Raw genomic sequence first — 15,062 nt, forward strand, 5'->3', positions numbered from 1 at the left:
GCGCTCTGTCCCCCGTCTCTCGCGCTCTGTCCCCCGTCTCTCGCGCTCTGTCCCCCGTCTCTCGCGCTCGGTCCCCCGTCTCTCGCGCTCGGTCCCCCGTCTCTCGCGCTCGGTCCCCCGTCTCTCGCGCTCGCATGGATATTGCAGTGATTTGTGTAACTTAACTCCTAATAAAATCTCTGAGTGGGTGTGTTGAAGCTTGAACAGTTGGGTTAAGTGGGATAGCGGATAAACCGTGGGCAGGGAGTGACTCACTGACATTCTGTGTGTTTGAGGTGACGCAGCAGGAATCACTGACGCCATCACCCACTGACGTCAAAGAGAAAATTGTCATGAATTCTCACCGTGCAGAATCTTCAGACAATCCCCGACCAGAGAGTGAGAGAGGATGAGTGCGTGTGTGAGGTGCAGGTGCGATTGTGAGAGAGGTTCGGTTGTGAGTGTGAGAGCGAGGCACATGCAAGTGTGTGTTTGTGAGCGAGTTGTGTGTGAGTGTGTATGTGTGCGAGCTGTGTGCGAGTTTGTAAGTGCGAGTTTGTGTGGGTGCGAGCGAGGTGCGAATGTGTATGTGTTCGAGGTGCGAGTGTATGTGCGCGAGCTGAGTATGCGTGTGAGTGTGCGAGGAGTAAGAACGAGGTGCGTGCGAGTGTGTGTGAGCGAGGTGGGTGCGAGTGTGTGTGAGTGTGAGAGAGAGAGCATTGAGTGAGTGCGTTTCCCAAGGCTCGGTCCCCACACTCGCTGCCAGCTCACAGTGTGTAAAAGGAGCAGTTTTATTTGGACGAACATGTCCTGGTAATTTCAATGCTGTGTGGATATGCTTTTCCCCTTAGCTTGCAGTTCACATCTCGTCCCTGAATCAAACCCAGCACATCTTGGCAGGCTGGACGAGGATTTATCGTGCGGTGGGACTGAATCGCTGCCAGGATATGGGATGTTAAGCTCCTTTTGAGAGGGGAGATGGGGGTGGGGGAGGGAAAGCGGACTGTGGCTTTTTTTCCAGATTGTAGATCAGGGCAGGGCAAGGAGCTGGGATTCTGGGTGCACAGGATCTCTGATGGAGTATATCCTTGGGGCTCAATGCAAGATCCCCGGCTCCCTGCTTCGCCCTCGAACCTACCCCTAGTGCCAGGCTCGGTCTGTGTGTGTTTGTGTGATGATCTGGCCGGCCGCCAATCTCCCCCCCCCCCCCCCCCCCCCACCCCCTCTGTAAACTTCTGCCCCCCCCCCCCCCCGCCGTGTCCTAACTCGCACCGAGTCCTGTTCACCCATCACCCAACACGTTGCTCAATGACCTACATTGGCTCCCGCTTCGACAACGCCTCGATTTTAAAATTCTCCTCCTCCTGTTCAAATCCTTCCTCGCTCCCCCTCCCTATCTCTGTAACCTCCTCCAGCCCCCTACACCCCTCCCTATCAATTTTTTTTTTTTTTTACAATTTAAATCGCTTTATTGGCATGATAAGTCACATCTTATGTTGCCAAAGCATCAAAATACATTTATGGTTTAGCACATAAACGCAGTTCTATTCATACAGTGTATAAACAGGTATATCCCTGAGTGTATAAACATACATTCGCATTGTCTATATATATTTTTTTCTTAGTTTACTGGTTGTCCCTCTGTTCATGGCAAGCTGTAACATAGTGCGCCGCCAGTGTTATACAGCTTCTCTCCTCTCCCAGTAGGAATGGGAGTTTTTGGTTGTCATTCAGATTTCTGAAATCAGGGCATATTTGTGAGAATTTTTGGTAGAAATTCTCCCTGATGCCCTGATATTTTCCACAAGCTGTGAGGAAGTGCATCTCTGTCTCCACCACTCCCTGACTGCAGTGAGAGCATATCCTGTCCTCTCTTGGCAGCCTGGTCTGCCTGTGTCTGCCTTTTTCGATCGCTAGGCTATGTTCGCTAAGTCTGTACCTTGTCAAGGTTCTTCTCAGTTTGTTATCCTTTACCATGGTCAGGTAATCAGCTATGTTGTATTGTCTGTTTAGGGCCAAGTAGCAATTGAGTTTGCTTTGGGTTTTTGTTGTTTCTGCCCAATATGTCAGATATTTTTCCTTTTGCTTAGCGACGATTGTGTTGGGTCGAATTCCTTTGTGTTACCCTGTCACTGTCTCTGTAACCTCCTCCAGCCCCCTACACCCCTCCCTATCTCTGTAAACTCCTCCAGTCCCTACAACCCTCCCTATCTCTGTAACCTCCTCCAGCCCCCTACAACCCTCCCTATCTCTGTAACCTCCTCCAGCCCCTACAACCCTCCCTATCTCTGTAACCTCCTCCAGCCCCTACAACCCTCCCTATCTCTGTAACCTCCTCCAGCCCCCTACAACCCTCACTATCTCTGTAACCTCCTCCAGCCCCCTACAACCCTCCCTATCTCTGTAACCTCCTCCAGCCCCCTACAACCCTCCCTATCTCTGTAACCGCCCTCCAGCCCCAACAACCCTCCTATCTCTGTAACCTCCTCCAGCCCCTACAACCCTCCCTATCTCTGTAACCTCCTGCAGCCCCTACAACACTCCCTATCTCTGTAACCTCCTCCAGCCCCCTACAACCCTCCCTATCTCTGTAACCGCCTCCAGCCCCCTACAACCCTCCCTATCTCTGTAACCTCCTCCAGCCCCCGACAACCCTCCCTATCTCTGTAACCTCCTCCAGCCCCCTACAACCCTCCCTATCTCTGCAACCTCCTCCAGCCCCCCTACACCCCTCCCTATCTCTGTAACCTCCTCCAGCCCCTACACCCCTCCCTATCTCTGTAACCTCCTCCAGCCACCTACACCCCTCCCTATCTCTGTAACCTCCTCCAGCCCCCTACAACCCTCCCTATCTCTGTAACCTCCTCCAACCACGACAACCCCTCCGAGATCTCTATAACCACTCTCTGTGTGTCTCTCTCTCTCTCTGGCGCTCTCTCTCTCTCTCTCTCTCTCTCTCTCTCTCTGGCGCTCGCTCTCTCTCTCTCTCTCTCTCTCCTCTCTGGCGCTCGCTCTCTCTCTGGCACTCGCGCGCTCTCTCTCTCTCTCTCTCTGGCGCTCGCTCTCTCTCTCTCTCTGGCGCTCGCTCTCTCTCTCTCTCTGGCGCTCTGGCTCTCTCTCTCTCTCTGGCGCCGCTCTCTCTCTCGCTGCGCTCGCTCTCTCTCTCTCTCTCTGGTGCTCGCTCTCTCTCTCTCTGGCGCTCGCTCTCTCTCTCTCTGGCGCTCCGCTCTCTCTCTGGCGCTCGCTCTCTCTCTCTGGCGCTCGCTCTCTCTCTCTCTGGCGCTCGCTCTCTCTCTCTCTGGCGCTCGCTCTCTCTCTCTGGCGCTCGCTCTCTCTCTCTCTCTGGCGCTCGCTCTCTCTCTCTCTCTGGCGCTCGCTCTCTCTCTCGCTGGCGCTCGCTCTCTCTCTGGCGCTACGCTCTCTCTCTCTCTGGCGCTCAGCTCTCTCTCTCTCTCTGGCGCTCGCTCTCTCTCTCTCTGGCGCTTGCTCGCTCTCTCTCTGGCGCTCGCTCTCTAGGCGCTCGCTCCTCTCTCTGGCGCTCGTCTCTCTCTCTGCGCTCGCTCTCTCTCTGGCGCTCGCTCTCTCTCTGGCGCTCGCTCTCTCTCTGGCGCTCGCCTCCTCTCTCTGGCGCTCGCTCGTCTCTCTGGCGCTCGCTCTCTCTCTGGCGCTCGCTCTCGCTCTCTCTCTGGCGCTCGCTCTCTCTCTGGCGCTCGCTTCGCTCTCTCTCTCTGGCGCTCGCTCTCTCTCTCTGGCGCTCGCTCTCTCTCTCTGGCGCTCGCTCTCTCTCTCTCTGGCGCTCGCTCTCTCTCTGGCGCTCGCTCTCTCTCTCTGGCGCTCTCTCTCTCTCTGGCGCTCGCTCTCTCTCACTCTGGCGCTCGCTCTCTCTCTCTCTCTGGCGCTCGCTCTCTCTCCTCTCTCTCTGGCGCTCGCTCTCTCTCTCTCTCTGGCGCTCGGCTTCGCTCTCTCTCTCTCTGGCGCTCGCTCTCTCTCTCTCTGGCGCTTGCTCTCTCTCTCTCTGGCGCTCGCTCTCTCTCTCTGGCGCTCGCTCTCTCTCTGGCGCTCGCTCTCCTCTCTCTCTGGCGCTCGCTCTCTCTCTCTCTGGCGCTCGCTCTCTCTCTCTCTCTGGCGCTCGCTCTCTCTCTCTGGCGCTCGCTCTCTCTCTCTCTGGCGCTCGCTCTCCTCTCTGGCGCTCGCTCTCTCTCTCTCTCTGGCGCTCGCTCTCTCTCTCTCTCTGGCGCTCGCTCTCTCTCTCTCTCTGGCGCTCGCTCTCGCTCTCTCTCTCTGGCGCTCGCTCTCTCTCTCTCTCTGGCGCTCGCTCTCTCTCTCTCTCTGGCGCTCGCTCTCTCTCTCTCTGGCGCTCGCTCTCTCTCTCTCTCTGGCGCTCGCTCTCTCTCTCTCTCTGGCGCTCGCTCTCTCTCTCTTCTGGCGCTCGCTCTCTCTCCTCTCTGGCGCTCGCTCTCTCTCTCTCTCTGGCGCTCGCTCTCTTCTCTGGCGCTCGCTCTCTCTCTGGCGCTCGCTCTCTCTCTGGCGCTCGCTCTCTCTCTCTCTGGCGCTCGCTCTCTCTCTCTGGCGCTCGCTCTCTCTGGCGCTCGCTCGCTCTCTCTGGCGCTCGCTCTCTCTCTCTGGCGCTCGCTCTCTGCTCTCTGGCGCTCGCTCTCTCTCTCTGGCGCTCGCTCTCTCTCTGGCGCTCGCTCTCTCTCTCTCTGGCGCTCGCTCTCTCTCTCTCTGGCGCTCGCTCTCTCTCTCTCTGGCGCTCGCTCTCTCTCTCTGGCGCGCTCGCTCTCTCTCTCTGGCGCTCGCTCTCTCTCTCTCTGGCGCTCGCTCTCTCTCTCTGGCGCTCGCTCTCTCTCTCTCTCTGGCGCTCGCTCTCTCTCTCTCTCTGGCGCTCGCCTCGCTCTCTCTCTGGCGCTCGCTCGCTCTCTCTCTGGCGCTCGCTCGCTCTCTCTCTGGCGCTCGCTCGCTCTCTCTCTGGCGCTCGCTCGCTCTCATCTCTGGCGCTCGCTCGCTCTCTCTCTGGCGCTCGCTCGCTCTCTCTCTGGCGCTCGCTCGCTCTCTCTCTGGCGCTCGCCTCGCTCTCTCTCTGGCGCTCGCTCGCTCTCTCTCTGGCGCTCGCTCGCTCTCTCTCTGGCGCTCGCTCGCTCTCTCCTCTGGCGCTCGCTCGCTCTCTCTCTGGCGCTCGCTCGCTCTCTCTCTGGCGCTCGCTCGCTCTCTCTCTGGCGCTCGCTCGCTCTCTCTCTGGCGCTCGCTCGCTCTCTCTCTGGCGCTCGCTCGCTCTCTCTCTGGCGCTCGCTCGCTCTCTCTCTGGCGCTCGCTCGCTCTCTCTCTGGCGCTCGCTCGCTCTCTCTCTGGCGCTCGCTCGCTCTCTCTCTGGCGCTCGCTCGCTCTCTCTCTGGCGCTCGCTTCGCTCTCTCTCTGGCGCTCGCTCGCTCTCTCTCTGGCGCTCGCTCGCTCTCTCTCTGGCGCTCGCTCGCTCTCTCTCTGGCGCTCGCTCGCTCTCTCTCTGGCGCTCGCTCGCTCTCTCTCTGGCCGCTCGCCTTCGCTCTCTCTCTGGCGCTCGCTCGCTCTCTCTCTGGCGCTCGCTCGCTCTCTCTCTGGCGCTCGCTCGCTCTCTCTCTGGCGCTCGCTCGCTCTCTCTCTGGCGCTCGCTCGCTCTCTCTCTGGCGCTCGCTCGCTCTCTCTCTGGCGCTCCCTCGCTCTCTGGCGCTCCCTCGCTCTCTCTCTCTGGCGCTCGCTCTCTCTCTCTCTGGCGCTCGCTCTCTCTCTCTCTGGCGCTCGCTCTCTCTCTCTCTCTCTGGCGCTCGCTCTCTCTCTCTCTCTCTGGCGCTCGCTCTCTCTCTCTGGCGCTCGCTCTCTCTCTCTCTCTGGCGCTCGCTCTCTCTCTCTCTGGCGCTCGCTCTCTCTCTGGCGCTCGCTCTCTCTCTCTCTGGCGCTCGCTCTCTCTCTCTGGCGCTCGCTCTCTCTCTCTCTGCGCTCGCTCTCTCTCTCTCTGGCGCTCGCTCTCTCTCTCTGGCGCTCGCTCTCTCTCTGGCGCTCGCTCTCTCTCTGGCGCTCGCTCTCTCTGGCGCTCGCTCTCTCTCTCTGGCGCTCGCTCTCTCTGGCGCTCGCCTCGCTCTCTCTCTGGCGCTCGCTCTCTCTCTCTGGCGCTCGCTCTCTCTCTCTGGCGCTCGCTCTCTCTCTCTGGCGCTCGCATCGCTCTCTCTGGCGCTCGCTCGCTCTCTCTGGCGCTCGCTCTCTCTCTGGCGCTCGCTCTCTCTCTCTCTGGCGCTCGCTCTCTCTCTCTCTGGCGCTCGCTCTCTCTCTCTCTCTGGCGCTCGCTCGCTCTCTCTGGCGCTCGCTCTCTCTGGCGCTCGCTCTCTCTCTGGCGCTCGCTCTCTCTCTGGCGCTCGCTCTCTCTCTCTGGCGCTCGCTCTCTCTCTGGCGCTCTCTCTCTCTCTCTGGCGCTCGCTCTCTCTCTCTGGCGCTCGCTCTCTCTCTCTCTGGCGCTCGCTCTCTCTCTCTCTGGCGCTCGCTCTCTCTCTGGCGCTCGCTCACTCTCTCTGGCGCTCGCTCGCTCTCTCTCTGGCGCTCGCATCGCTCTCTCTCTGCGCTCGCTCGCTCTCTCTCTGGCGCTCGCTCGCTCTCTCTCTGGCGCTCGCTCGCTCTCTCTCTGGCGCTCGCTCGCTCTCTCTGGCGCGCTCTCTCTCTCTCTCTGGCGCTCGCTCTCTGGCGCTCTCTCTGGCGCGCTCTCTCTCTCTCTGGCGCTCTCTCTCTCTCTGGCGCTCGCTCTCTGGCGCTCTCTCTGGCGCGCTCTCTCTCTCTCTGGCGCTCTCTGGCGCTCTCTCTCTCTCTCTGGCGCTCTCTCTCTCTCTCGCTCTCTCTCTCTCTCTCTCTCTCTCTCTGGCGCTCTCTCTCTCTCGCGCGCTCTCTCTCTCTCTGGCGCTCCTCTCTCTCTCTCTCTGGCGCGCTCTCTCTCTCTCTCTCTGGCGCTCTCTCTCTCTCTCTCTCTGGCGCGCTCTCTCTCTCTCTCTGCGCTTCTCTCTCTCTCTCTGGCTCTCTGGCGCTCTCGCTCTCTGGCGCTCTCTCTCTTCTCTCTGGCGCTCTCTCTCTCTGGCGCTCTCTCTCTCTGGCGCTCTCTCTCTCTCTGGCGCTCTCTCTCTCTCTGGCGCTCTCTCTCTCTCTCTCTGGCGCTCTCTCTCTCTCTGGCGCTCTCTCTCTCTGGCGCTCTCTCTCTCTGGCGCCTCTCTCTCTCTCTCTGGCGCTCTCTCTCTCTCTGGCGCTCTCTCTCTCTGGCGCGCTCTCTCTCTCTCTCTGGCGCTCTCTCTCTCTCTCTCTCTGGCGCTCTCTCTCTCTCTCTCTGGCGCTCTCTCTCTCTCTCTCTGGCGCTCTCTCTCTCTCTCTCTGGCTCTCTCTCTCTCTGGCGCTCTCTCTCTCTCTCTGGCAGCTCTCTCTCTCTCTCTCTCTCTCTCTCTCTCTGGCGCTCTCTCTCTCTCTCTCTCTCTGGCGCTCTCTCTCTTTCTCTCTGGCGCTCTCTCTCTCTGGCGCTCTCTCTCTCTCTCTCTCTCTCTGGCGCTCTCTCTCTCTCTCTCTGGCGCTCTCTCTCTCTCTCTCTCTGGCGTTCTCTCTCTCTCTCTGGCGCTCTCTCTCTCTCTGGCGCTCTCTCTCTCTCTGGCGCTCGCTCTCTCTCTGGCGCTCTCTCTCTCTGGCGCTCTCTCTCTTTCTGGCGCTCTCTCTCTCTCTCTGGCGCTCTCTCTCTCTCTGGCGCTCTCTCTCTGGCGCGCTCTCTCTCTGGCGCGCTCTCTCTCTCTCTCTCTCTGGCGCGCTTCTCTCTCTCTCTCTCTGGCGCTCTCTCTCTCTCTCTCTGGCGCTCTCTCTCCTCTGGCGCTGTCTCTCTCTGGCGCTTCCACGCTCGCTCTCTCTCTGGCGCTCGCTCTCTCTGGCGTGCTCTCTCTCTCTCTGGCGCTCTCTCTCTCTCTCTCTCTCTCTGGCGCTCTCTCTCTCTCTCTCTCTGGTGCTCTCTCTCTCTGGCGCTTCTCTCTCTCTCTCTCTCTCTGGCGCGCTCTCTCTCTCTGGCGCTTCTCTCTCTCTCTCCTTTCTCTGGCGCTCTCTCTCTGGCGCGCTCTCTCTGGCGCTCGCTCTCTGGCGCTCTCGCTCTCTCTCTGGCGCTCATCGCTCTCTCTGGCGCTCTCGCTCTCTCTCTGGCGCTGTCTCTCTCTCTCTGGCGCTGTCTCTCTCAGCTCTCTCTGGCGCTGTCTCTCTCGCTCTCTCTGGCGCTGTCTCTCACACAGCTTCTCTCCTCTCCCAGTAGGTATGGGAGTTTTTGGTTGTCATTCAGATTTCTGAATTCAGGGCATTTTTGTGAGAATTTTTGGTAGAAATTCTCCCTGATGCCCTGATATTTTTCACAGGCTGTGAGGAAGTGCATCTCTGTCTCCACTACTCCCCTGACTGCAGTGAGAGCATATCCTGTCTTCTCTTGGCAGCCTTGTCTGCCTGTGTCTGCCTTTTTCGATCGCTAGGCTATGTTCGCTAAGTCTGTACCTTGTCAAGGATCTTCTCAGTTTGTTATCCTTTACCATGGTCAGGTAATCAGCCATGTTGTATTGTCTGTTTAGGCCAAGTAGCAATTGAGTTTGCTTTGGGTTTTTGTTGTTTCTGCCCAATATGTCAGATATTTTTCCTTTTGCTTAGCGACGATTGTGTTGGGTCGAATTCTTTGTGTTACCCTGTCATGGGGCTGGTTATTGTTAGTAGTTACTTCGCTGAGTCCCAGGACTAGTTGACTGAGGGTATTCTTCTTTATGGTCAGCTCTTGGCATTTCAGGGCGTCGTAGTGATAGCATTGGGGGTTGCTCATTTGAAGGTGATTCCAAAATTTGGTGGCTCTTTTTTGGATAGTGATTATTAATGGATATTGGCCTAGTTCCGCCCTGCATGCATTGTTTACTGTTTTCCTTTGAGTCCGGAGGATACTTTTACAGAATTCTGCATGTAGGATCTCAATCTCTCTCTCTCTCTCTGGCGCTGTCTCTCTCTCTCTCTCTGGTGCTGTCTCTCTCTCTCTCTCTCTCTCTGGCGCTGTCTCTCTCAGTTCAGTTCAGTTCAGTTCAAATGCTTTATTGGCATGAAAGTTTACAGAGAACCATATTGCCAAAGCTTACATAGCAAAAAGGTACAGTTTTCCAACATTCTGTAGGTGTCAATCGATTTGGCATTTGTTGGGTATATACAATATTTCTTTTAAACAATATTAATTTTAAACAGTCTTTCTACTTCATTTGGTACGTTCAATATTAATTTTAAACAGTCTTACTTTTAAACAGTCCTCAGGTTGTGACATGTTGTTACATATTAGCCCCAAGGTATGGTCTGTCTCCTTCTCCTAGGACTAATCTCAATTTTGACAGATCATCCAATTCCTTGAAATCTGGGGTTGTTTGGCTTAGCTTGTTGAATAATATGTTTCTTGATGTGTTGAATTTTTCGCATTTTAGGAGGAAATGCATTTCTGTTTCAACCTCGCCAGCCAGACATTGATCGCATATTCTATTCTCTCTAGGCTGCCAGGATTTCTTGTATCTGCCTTTTTCAATTTCCAGTTGGTGGTCGCTTAGTCTGTACCTGGTGAGGGTCTGTCTCTGTTTTGTGTCTCTGATGGTCGTGAGGTAGTCTGCCAGTTTATATTCTCTTTTTAGGGCCCGGTAACATTCTAATCTGCTTTGGCTTTCGGTTATTTTGTTCCAATGTTCCAGGTAGGTTTCTTTGCATTTTTAATGATTTGGTTCACTCGGATTGGTGTTTGGACGGCTGTGTTGGTCTGGGGCTGGTCAGGGTCCGGCTGAGTACTTAGTTTCAGTAGCAGCTGACTCAGGGGACTCTTTTCTGGGTTTAGCTCTTGGGTCTGAAAGGCTTTGAAATGAAGGGTGTCTGGGGAGCTAGATTTGAGGTGATTTAGGAAGTTTAGTGCTCGTTTTTGGATGTTTATTATCAGTGGGTATCTGCCTAGTTCGGCTCTGCATGCATTTGTTGGCGTTTTTCTTTGGGTGCGAAGGATGCTTCGGCAGAATTCTGCATGTAGGGCTTCTATTGTGTGTTTTTCCCATTTAGTGTAGCTTTGGTGATTTAGCGGGCCCCATACTTCACTACAGTACAGTGCAATGGGCAGGATTATGCTGTCAAAAATTTTGAGCCAGATTTTGATTGGGATTTGGATGTTGTAGAATTTTCTTTTTATTGCATATAGGGCTCTTCGGGCTTTTTCTTTTAGTGCATTCACTGCTATGCTGAAGCTCCCTGATGCTGTAATAGTTAGACCAAGGTAGGTGTAGCTCATAGTGTGTCCTATAGTGGTATCACTGAGGGTAAACTGGTATTTGTTTTCCTGACATCTGGGTCTTTTCTGAAAATCATGATGTTGGTTTTCTTTAGATTTACTGTTAGAGCCCAATTTTGGCAGTATTTGTCGAGTAGGTCTAGTTGTTGCTGTAATCCCTGTTCTGTGGGAGACAGCAGAACCAGGTCGTCCGCATAGAACAGGGACTTCACTTCTCCATCCAGGAGACGGAGACCTGGTGACTCGCTTTGCTCCAGCATGTCTGCTAATTCATTTATGTATATGTTGAACAGGGTCGGGCTCAAATTGCAGCCCTGCCGGACGCCTCTTCTCTGGGTGAAGAAATCGGTGCGTTTGTCTCCAATTTTGACCCCTCTCTCTCTCTCTCTCTCTCTCTGGCGCTGTCTCTCTCTCTCTCTGGCGCTGTCTCTCTCTCTCTCTCTCTCTCTGGCGCTGTCTCTCTCTCTCTCTCTCTCTCTCTCTCTCTCTCTAGTTCTAGTTCTAGTTCAAATGCTTTATTGGCATGAAAGTTTACAGAGAACCATATTGCCAAAGCTTACATAGCAAAAAGGTACAGTTTTCCAACATTCTGTAGGTGTCAATCGATTTGACATTTGTTGGGTACATACAATATTACTTTTAAACAATATTAATTTTAAACAGTCTTTCTACTTCATTTGGTACGTTCAATATTAATTTTAAACAGTCTTACTTTTAAACAGTCCTCAGGTTGTGACATGTTGTTACATATTTGGCCCCAAGGTATGGTCTCTCTCTCTCTGGCGCTGTCTCTCTCTCTCTCTGGCGCTGTCTCTCTCTGGCGCTGGCTCTCTCTCTCTGGCGCTGTCTCTCTGGCGCTGTCTCTCTCTCTCTCTCTCTCTCTCTGGCGCTGTCTCTCTCTCTCTCTCTCTCTCTCTCTCTGGCGCTGTCTCTCTCTCTCTCTCTCTCTCTTTCTCTCTGGCGCTGTCTCTCTCTCTCTCTGGCGCTGTCTCTCTCTCTCTCTCTCTCTCTCTCTGGCGCTGTCTCTCTGGCGCTGTCTCTCTCTCTGGCGCTGTCTCTCTCTCTGGCGCTGTCTCTCTCTCTCTCTGGCGCTGTCTCTCTCTCTCTCTGGTGCTGTCTCTCTCTCTCTCTCTCTCTCTCTGGCGCTGTCTCTCTCTCTCTCTCTCTCTCTCTCTCTCTGTCTCTCTCTCTCCCTCTCTCTCTCTCTGGCGCTGTCTCTCTCTCTGGCGCTGTCTCTCTCTGGCGCTGTCTCTCTCTCTGGCGCTGTCTCTCTCTCTGGTGCTGTCAAATTCAAATTCAAATTCAAATGCTTTATTGGCATGAAAGTTTACAGAGAACCATATTGCCAAAGCTTACATATCAAAAAGGTACATTTTCAAACATTCTGTAGGTGTCAATCGATTTGACATTTGTTGGGTACATACAATATTACTTTTAAACAATATTAATTTTAAACAGTCTTTGTACTTCATTTGGTACGTTCAATATTAATTTTAAACAGTCTTAATTTTAAACAGTCTTAATTTTAAACAGTCCTCAGGTTGTGACATGTTGTTACATATTTGGCCCCAAGGTATGGTCTGTCTCCTTCTCCCAGGACTAATCTCAATTTTGACAGGTCATCCAATTCCTTGAAATCTGGGGTTGTTTGGCTTAGCTTGTTGAATAATATGTTTCTTGATGTGTTGAATTTTTCGCATTTTAGGAGGAAATGCATTTCTGTTTCTCTCTCTCTGGCGCTGTCTCTCTCTCTCTCTCTCTCTCTCTCTCTCTCTCTCTCTCACTCTCTCTCTCTGGCGCTGTCTCTCTCTCTCTGGCGCTGTCTCTCTCTCTCTCTCTCTCTCTGGCGCTGTCTCTCTGGCGCTGTCTCTCTCTGGCGCTGTCTCTCTCTCTCTCTCTCTCTGGCGCTGTCTCTCTCTCTCTGGCCCTGTCTCTCTCTCTCTGGCGCTGTCTCTCTCTCGCGCTGTCTCTCTCTCTCTCTCTGGCGCTGTCTCTCTCTCTCTCTCTCTCTGGCGCTCACTCGCTCTCTCTGACTGTTCTGATTCTGCTCTGAGAAATCCCTCGAGTTTGCAGCCAGTAAATCCCTCGCTGTCAGAGAGGAGCCCCATTACCTCATCTGTTTGTGCTGCGATAAAGAGGCGGTGTGTGTGCTCTGTGACCAGCTGTCTGTGGCGAAGGGGACCCGGCTCCGCTCTCCAGGGATCCCCTCCCTCCGCCCTCTCCGTGTTTGTTCACATTTAGCTCAGCAGAATTATTCACAGTGCCTTCCGGTGATTAATAACCGGTTTGCAATTGGCCCTCGACTCTTTGCCAGTGTGTGTTTGGGAGGAAGTTTGATCTGAGTTGGGGGGGGAGGGGGTGGAGCGGGGGAGGGAGCGAGGGTTCGATGTCACACGGACTTTGTCCTGCCGTGTCTAACTGGTGGGTTCCTGGTTCTGTCTCCATTTGGTGTTGTGATCGAGAGATGCAGCCTCAAGCACAGCCTTCCCTGACTCCCCCTGCCCCGGACCCTCCCACTCTCCCCCTTCCCCCCCCCCCCCCCCCTCCCATTTTGAACAATCCCCCAAACCCCATTCTGGGAGTGATCGGGAGCCTTCGGGAGAGCGGGCTGGAGCGGAGCTGGGCGGGGTGTTGAACGGGGGCAGCCCCTGGGCCGCTGTCTAACGGAAACTTATTTCCCCTCTTCCAGGCGACATAACGCAGAAGGGATATGATAAGAAACGAGCAAAGCTCCTCGCCCCCTACATACCCCAGGCACCAGGTATGATTCACCTTGTATAACACAGGTACAATGCACCCTCCTTACGAGAGACACTGGGTACGACACACCCTCCGTACGAGAGACACAGGGTACCACACACTCTCCGTACGAGAGACACCGGGTACGACACACCCTCCATACGAGAGACACCGGGTACGACACACCCTCCATACGAGAGACACAGAGTACGACACACCCTCCGTACGGGAGACACTGGGTACGACACACCCTCCGTACGGGAGACACCGGGTACGACACACCCTCCGTACGAGAGACACAGGGTATGACACACCCGCCGTACGAGAGACACCGGGTACTACACACACTCCGTACGAGAGACACAGGGTACGACACACCCTCCGTACGGGAGACACTGGGTACGACACACCCTCCGTACGGGAGACACAGGGTACGACACACTCTCCGTACGAGAGACACCGGGTACTACACACTCTCCGTACGAGAGACACTGGGCACGACACGCACTCCGTACGAGAGACACGGGGCACGACACGCCCTCCGTACGAGAGACACTGGGTACGACACGCCCTCCGTATGAGAGACACGGGGTACGACACACCCTCCGTACGAGAGACACCGGGTACGACACACCCTCCGTACGGGAGAACACCGGGTACGACACACCCTCCGTACGAGAGACACGGGGTACGACACACCCTCCGTACGAGAGACACTGGGTACGACACACCCTCCGTACGAGAGACACTGGGTACGACACGCCCTCCGTATGAGAGACACGGGGTACGACACACACTCCGTACGAGAGACACTGGGTACGACACGCCCTCCGTATGAGAGACACGGGGTACGACACACCCTCCGTACGGGAGACACGGGGTACGGCACACACTCCGTACGAGAGACACGGGGTACGGACACACCCTCCGTACGGGAGACACGGGGTACGGCACACACTCCGTACGAGAGACACTGGGTACGACACACCCTCCGTACGGGAGACACTGGGTACGACACACCCTTCGTACGAGAGACACAGGGTACCACACACTCTCCGTACGAGAGACACCGGGTACGACACACCCTCCATACGAGAGACACCGGGTACGACACACCCTCCGTACGAGAGACACGGGGTACGACACACCCTCCGTACGGGAGACACGGGGTACGACACACACACTCCGTACGAGAGACACTGGGTACGACACACCCTCCGTACGAGAAACACAGGGTACGACACACCCGCCGTACGAGAGACACCGGGTACTACACACTCTCCGTACGAGAGACACGGGGTATGACACACACTCCGTACGAGAGACACGGGGTACGACACACCCTCCGTACGAGAGACACGGGGTACTACACACTCTCCGTACGAGAGACACGGGGTACGACACAACCCTCCGTACGAGAGACACAGGGTATGACACACCCGCCGTACGGGAGACAGTGGGTACGACACACCCTCCGTACGGGAGACAGTGGGTACGACACACCCTCTGTACGAGAGACACCGGGTACGACACACCCTCCGTACGAGAGACACGGGGTACGACACACCCTCTGTACGAGAGACACAGGGTACGACACACACTCCTTACGAGAGACACTGGGTACGACACACCCTCCGTACGAGAGACACGGGGTACTACACACTCTCCGTACGAGAGACACGGGGTACGACACACACTCCGTACGGGAGACAGTGGGTACGACACACCCTCTGTATGTGAGACACCGGGTACGACACACCCTCCGTACGAGAGACACGGGGTACGACACACCCTCTGTACGAGAGACACCGGGTGCTACACACTCTCCGTACGAGAGACACGGGGTACGACACACACTCCGTACGGGAGACAGTGGGTACGACACACCCTCCGTACGGGAGACAGTGGGTACGACACACCCTCCGTACGAGAGACGCGGGGTACGACACACCCTCCGTACGAGAGACGCGGGGTACGACACACCCTCCGTACGAGAGACGCGGGGTACGACACACACTCCGTACGAGAGACGCGG

General features: G+C 55.7%; 1 protein-coding gene across 1 annotated transcript in view; it reads left to right on the plus strand.

Moving 5' to 3' along the window:
• LOC147097185 (disco-interacting protein 2 homolog B-like) overlaps nt 1–15,062 on the plus strand; it is a 159,564-nt gene that overhangs the window by 97,233 nt on the left and 47,269 nt on the right. The window contains exon 3 of the mRNA XM_085972544.1: nt 12,978–13,049. Coding sequence (XP_085828670.1) covers nt 12,978–13,049 — 72 coding nt within the window. The remainder of the gene's footprint in view (nt 1–12,977; nt 13,050–15,062) is intronic.

The sequence above is a fragment of the Somniosus microcephalus genome, chromosome 33, assembly GCF_052327205.1.
Source record: "Somniosus microcephalus isolate GS21.2 chromosome 33, FLI_Smic_1.0, whole genome shotgun sequence".
NCBI classification, from domain to species: Eukaryota; Metazoa; Chordata; class Chondrichthyes; order Squaliformes; family Somniosidae; genus Somniosus; species Somniosus microcephalus.